The 6,167-nt window shown below is 56.5% G+C and overlaps 1 protein-coding gene across 4 annotated transcripts; it reads left to right on the top strand.

The window, feature by feature from the left end:
• On the top strand, positions 1-5,546 carry LOC104360618 (zinc-binding protein A33-like). 4 transcript variants are annotated; one of them, XR_006165113.1, is made up of 8 exons: positions 80-348; positions 462-736; positions 1,333-1,428; positions 3,140-3,373; positions 3,779-3,798; positions 4,240-4,355; positions 4,464-5,104; positions 5,213-5,546. XR_006165113.1 is itself a non-coding variant. In XM_033006293.2 (7 exons), the coding sequence occupies exons 2-7, from the start codon at positions 464-466 to the stop codon at positions 5,006-5,008; spliced, it is 1,284 nt and encodes a 427-aa protein (XP_032862184.2). In that variant the 5' UTR covers positions 1-73; positions 462-463; the 3' UTR covers positions 5,009-5,546. The 4 variants fall into 4 exon arrangements, 2 of the variants coding, with proteins under 2 accessions (XP_032862184.2, XP_032862185.2); XR_006165112.1 differs by having other exon boundaries at positions 5,174-5,546; XM_033006293.2 differs by lacking the exon at positions 80-348 and adding an exon at positions 1-73 and having other exon boundaries at positions 4,464-5,546.
• Positions 5,547-6,167: the final 621 nt, after the last annotated feature.

The following is a 6,167-nucleotide window of genomic DNA, read 5'->3' as shown; positions in this document are numbered from 1 at the left end:
CTGGGCGGGGAGGGGGCTCAGGGTCCAAGTGTCGGTGGGCGTTGAGTGGAGCGGGGTGCGCGGAGCGGAGCGGGTATGGTGGGGCTGCGGCGCGGCGCATCTCGGGGGGTGCAGCGGGCTCTTGCCGGCCTGGGGCCGGGCTCCGGGGTTCCCCCCGGGATCCTGCCGAGGACACGGGACCGGTCCCGGCTGGGCGCTCTCAGTAGTTTTTGCTGAAGCAGTGGGAAGCGGGAAGCTGTCAGTCTGCAAAGGGACCGACCCTTTGGCAGGACCGGTCTGGAGTTCCCACCGCTCGGGTCTTTCCCGGGCTGGGTACACCCCGGGCAGGTCCTGTGCCACCCACCCAAGGTCTGGTAACCAAACCGCGGAGCACCCAGCGTGGAGCCTGCTCCCGCCTAGAGGGAAGGGGATTTGGGGATGGCGGTGGCAGAAAACTGAGGGTGAGGCCTGTGTTTTGGCAGGGATGGCCGGCAGGAGCCAGGAGCGGAGCCTGCGGGAGGAGCTGACGTGTGCCATCTGCTGCGATCTCTTCAGCGAGCCCGTCATGCTGGACTGCATGCACCACTTCTGCAAGGCCTGCATCCAGGGCTACTGGGAGAGCTGCGCCCGCGTCCCCTCCTGCCCCCAGTGCCGCCGTGAGTTCCCCAGCCGGGCTTTCCGCACCCACTATCTGCTGTCGGGGCTGGTGGAGAAGGTGCGGCGCTGCGGTTCTGCGGAGCACCGGCACAAGATGCAGGTGAGCGGCTTCTGCCTGGCTGGGGGAGATGGGGACAAGCGCCACGTGAGCCCTGAGCGGCCACTGCAAGCCCACCACCCCTTTCTTCCCACAGTGGACTCCCCTGCCTGGAGCCCCACGTGTGCCTCACCTAACCTGAGCGCAATGACATCTGTGTCTTGTTCTGATTCAGTCCCTCTCCCTATTTCCTTCCAGCTGTCTGTCTTATGGGCACTTTCTTTTCTTGCATTTTTTTCCCTCCCTGACTTCCATCGCAGCCTCTTTGCTTCTCACGTAGGGACCATGCAGCCAGGGGTGAGGGCTGCTTGTGCTGGGTGCACTGCCTAAGGGGGCAGTTCACAGCACACACGGTTTAAACCTTCTGCAAACAGATATCCCAGGCTGGAGCTCTCAGTCTGAGGAATTCATTTGTTTCATTATGTGCGCATATGCATAGTTCTCAAGCCTGTGCAGCCAGTGCTTTCTTCTCCTTACTGCCTTTATAAGAAATCCTGTTGCAGCCTCCCTCTAATGCTGGCCTCAGGAACTGGGGTTGCTCCCGAATCACAGCAGAGTAGGGAAATGGTCTCCTCACCTTCTTTTCCTCGTTCCTGCAGAAGCACCTGCAAGATGCTTTGCAAGCTCGTCAGAAGGAGATGGAAAACTTCTTGCAGAGGAAGCGTGCAACGCAGGAAGATATCTGTGGCCTGACGGTAATGCCCTGTGCTAGCTTCTGTTTGTACAGCCTCTGGGTTAACGTTCGTAGAGGATCTGTGTATCACTTCAGCTGAGATTTACCTCGGCTTCCTCTAAAAGTCTAGACACATAAATCTGTAGGGATCTGAACAAGCTCCCCTGCATGCAGGCGAAAGCCCGTAAGTACTGAATATTCAGTGGAGGCTTTTCGGAAGAGGAACTAAGCACTCATTAATGCAGCATTTACAAGGTGTGTTGGTGCAGCAGAGCTGAGGCAGGATGAGTGGTGAGAGCTGTCAGCTGAGCAGCTTGTTTTGGCCCTGCAGCACTGCCACTTTGGGAGAGTTAATTCTTGGAAGCTCTGAAATGGTTTTGTGTCTGAAGGACAGCAAAGCCGAAGGAGCTGGGTCGGCGGCAGTGTTGGCACTGCAGAGAGCAGTGGCCTTGTCACAAGGACTCTGTTTGGATTCACTGTGAAGCTCTGAGGTGATGTGAGGAGTCTGAGTGCTCCCTACGGGCTCAAGTGGCACCAGGCTGCCTACTTGTCGCTGATCAATGAAGCAAGAACAGCCACAGGCTGACTGCGCTTCCTTCTTGAGTGACATGCAAGTATTAAAAGCCAAGGAAGGAGAGTTTAAGGAAGACAGAAGTAGTTCAGAGGTGAGATAAAACTGATGGGAGATTATCATTGGCTGCAGTCCCTGATCCTCCTGCCTGCACTGTTTCGTACCTCTATCCCACTGCCAGATTTGGAATAGGCCTTTGAGGTTAATGCAGAAGTAATAGCAAACAAGCACGTGCAGCTGATGTCCCGTTGCAGTGGAAGAGCTGACTAAGAGGTGTTTCAAGATTAAAGGAGCAAATTGCTGATTTGAACAGGGAGGCCATGCATGTGCTCTGCAGTTCTGGTACATCAGCACGAGCACCTGCTGGAGCAAAGGGAGGCCGGGGTGCCGTGCTTGCTGGGAAAGCTTCAGTTGTACTCTGGGGGAGATGGATTTCCTGCTGGTAGAAAGGGATGTGCATTTCAGGAAGCACTCCTCAAGAAAATAATGAGGGCTAAGGTTGCACTTAGAGATTAAAAGCTTAAAGATTGGGAAAATAAAAAGTCACTGGCTGTCTCTTGTAAACAGGCAGGAAGGCAATGAGAGCACAAGGTTGGCTGGCTGACTAAACAACTGGAAAAAAGTGACCTCTGAAAAGAGCTGAATGGGATTTTATCAGCCTTAACTACAGAGATTAGTTTGTGCAGCTCCCCCGTCTCTCCCATACAAACAGGAGCCCGGATTGATGGAGACGTCAGAGAAGGAGCAGGTTCCCAATGTCAGGCAGCTCTGCCCAGGGTCTGGCATGATGTGAAATAAATCCTGAACAGCTGAGTCTGCAGCTCCAGAAAAGCAAGAGCTCCAGTCTTGCACACAAGCAAATTCCTGGTGGTGTGGGAGAGAGCTGTGGGGTCCCACTGTGACTGTCTGCAAGGATTTCTAGTTAAGGTCACTGAGCCATCGGTGGAGTGTTTGGTGTTTTGAGGTTGTTTTGTTTTTTCCCTTTGGCTCGGCAGCCTTGAAAGTTGTCCTTGTGTCCTCTTCACTATCTAAAAAGTCATGGGTATGCCAGAGACTCCAATTTCCAGGACTTCATAAGCAGAGTAACGGGCCCAGCCATCCTGTGTACTTACTTGTGTGTTTTAGCTGCCAGACTCATCTTCTGCCTTTCCTCTCTGTTCAGAAGGTGTCTGGGGAGCTGAACTTCAAGATCCGAGCAGAGTTTGGCCGCCTTCATCAGATCCTGGAGGAAGAGGAGAGAGCTGTGCTGGCAGAGCTGAGTAAAAAGGAAGAGCAGTCGCTGGCACGGCTGCACGGGGACGTCCACCGGCTGGAGGAGGGGATGTCGGTGCTGCAGAAGGACATAGAGCACATACAGCACAGCTTGAGTAAGATGGAAGAAGTGTCTTTTCTGGAGGTGAGCGTGTTTGGCTGACCCTGGCAGTAGGCTGAGGGATGTTTCAGGAGCTGAATTTGAGATGGGGAGAGTCCTAAATGACAGCACTAGGCTGTACCTGGAAGTCGTTCTCACTGGCATCCCTCTGGATTATCCACCCAATCCCTTGGAGTCTGGAGGCTTTAGCCACAAGGAATGTGGTGGTCTCCTGGATGTGGTGGGTCTTGGGAGCTTTACTCCTCCTCTGTCACTGCTGTGCAATTGCCTTGGCCCCAGTTCCCAGCCAGTTCCCCACAGGGTGGGGGTCCTGGTAGGTTGGTTTGTTCTCTGTGCTGCATGACAGCAGGAGGCAGGGCAGGGAACTTATTTGTGCAGCTGCATGAATTACAGACAGTGACTGCTAATTCTCTCTGCTCCTCACTGCAGGTGGAGAGCCTGGATATCAGGTACGTGTCTGGCATGACAGAAACTGATTCCCTTTTCAGGAGCTTATCTCTGTCCCTGGATGGGACCACACGGGGGAGGGATCTTATCTCAATTTTTTAAAAGCATCACAAATTGCTCAGCGAGCTGCCGGTGCTGTGCCAGGTAGGGGCTGGTCCCCAGTACATGTTGGACACTCTTCCCAGGGAGCACGTGTGTCGAGATGGCTGGGCAGGAAGAGCGGGTGGAGGAGACATGCTGGTTTGGACTGGGTGCGAGAGCCACACATGCTGCAAGCGGGAGCAAGGCTGATGCCACAGATTTTGAATGCTTTGGCTTCTCCCTGCCCTTTCTTAGCCTCTTAGAACTCATGGGGCTGCAAAACTGACCCCAAGGTGCAGGTTTGTCTGAGGCTGCGAGTAGCGGAGGGCCAGAGGGGTTGACGGCTGCTCTCTGTGCCCCAGGCCCTCAGTGCGCATTGAGACCCAGCCTGCCTTCAACCTGGAGCACTACCGGGACAGCCACAGCGGCCCCTTGCAGTACATCTTCTGGAGACAGATGCTGCAGTCCATCTGCCCTGGTGAGCAGATCCGTGTGAGGGGTGGATGTGCTGGATGGTGGTGGTGCCAGGGGTGCTTTGCAGAAGGAATATGCAACCGGTAAAATGCCATGCTCGATATCTCCACAGCTCCTGCCCCACTCACCTTCGACCCGGAGTCAGCCCACCCCAATCTGGTCTTCTCCAGAGACCTGACAGCAGTGACAGAGAGGAATCAAGCCCAGCCTGTCCCCAGCAGCCCCCGGCGCTTCCGTCAGTGCGTCAACGTCCTGGGCTCACAGACCTTTGACAGCGGCCAGCACTACTGGGAGGTCTGGGTGGGCAGCAAAACCAAGTGGGATCTGGGGGTGGCCGCCGAGGCTGTGGACCGGGCAGCGAAGGTCAAGCTGTGCCCAGAGAATGGCTACTGGACACTTCGCCTGCGGAACAGGATGGAGTACTGGGCCACCGCCACCCCCTGGGTGCGCCTGACTCCCCGCCGGCCCCCCCGGAAAGTGGGGGTCTTTCTGGACTGCCAGGAGGGCATTGTCACCTTCTTTGATGCCAGGGACATGTCCCACCTCTTCACCTTCCACCAGGTCTCTGCGGAGAGATACTGCCCCTTCTTCAGCACCTGCTTCAGCGACGGGAGGGACAACATAGAGCCCATGCGCCTCTGCCACCTGGCCCTGTGAGGGACGAGGAGGAGCGGGGTTTTTGGGGGACACCAGCCTGGCTCCTTGTCTCTGGCTGGGGCCATGCTGGAGGCCTGATCTGCACACACGGACCTGGTGGGTGTTGGAGAGGCTGTTCTGGTTTCAGTTTTGGGAGGGAAGAGCAGGATGGGAGTCTCTTCCCAGCTCCCATCTGCCCTCCCTTTTATGTGCCATGGGCTGCAGGTGCCACGCTGCATTCCTGGAGGTCCCTGGCACCCCTTGAAGAACAAACTTCCATGCCTGAGCATTGCATGGTTCAGTAACCACAACCCCAGGGCTGCAGTGGAGGTGGCCGCAAGCTGCTTGCACCCCCTGTCCCTCCATGCTCCCACCCCTAAACCCTGCGGAGCACCATCAGATGTTCCTTGACGCTCCCTCTGCATCCCAGCCTTGGGCTTCCTCTGCTCGATGGGCTCCGGGCTGGCGGCAGAGGGAGCTCAGTGCACAGCGTGGGACCTGCAGCTACTGCTGCGCTGCCTCCCTTCTACTTGATCACCATTAAAGCTCATTAGAAAGACCTCTGCCTGCTGGATCTGCTCGGGGCTTGCATGCTGGGGGTGGGGGGGATCTACTGCACTGGGGTGTAGCACAGCCTGGAGGCACAGAGCAGGCCCCTGGCCCTTGCTCCAGCACAGGCAGCGCAAAACAGTCACCGCTCTCACTCAGCCCTTCTCTTGGAGAGTTCCCTGCATGTCTTGCAGCAGCTCTTGGTCTTTTGCTCACCCCCCACCCCATGTCGGGCTGCTGGGGAACAAGGTGGGGATTTGGCAGCCCCACGGGGTAGGGAGGATCATCTGAGTCCAGCTTTGCCCTTAAGATCCTGGGTTTTAAGATTCAACCTTCTCTGGCTTGGCTGGATCTTAAGGATTTGTATATGTGAAAAATGCAGTCTCATTTCATACCCGTTGCATGAACGTCCAGGCAGCCTTTGCTGCTGAGAGCCAGTGGTTCCAGCACTGCTCGTTGCCCGTCGGCCCCACTGGCAGCGTTGTCCCTGTGGGAGGGTGGCCTGGGGCTCTTGGGGGACTTGGCTGTTGAAGTTTGCGCCCCAGGGGGGTGCTGGCCATCTCCCTGCCTTGCTCACAAGTCAGCGGAGTCAACTTGAGGCAGGAGGTGCTCGGGTGAGTCTGAGCCTGTC

Source organism: Tyto alba, unplaced genomic scaffold (genome assembly GCF_018691265.1).
Source record: "Tyto alba isolate M040663 unplaced genomic scaffold, T.alba_DEE_v4.0 Super-Scaffold_17, whole genome shotgun sequence".
In the NCBI taxonomy this organism is placed as follows: Eukaryota; Metazoa; Chordata; class Aves; order Strigiformes; family Tytonidae; genus Tyto; species Tyto alba.
This window is presented reverse-complemented; position numbering and strand designations above follow the sequence as displayed.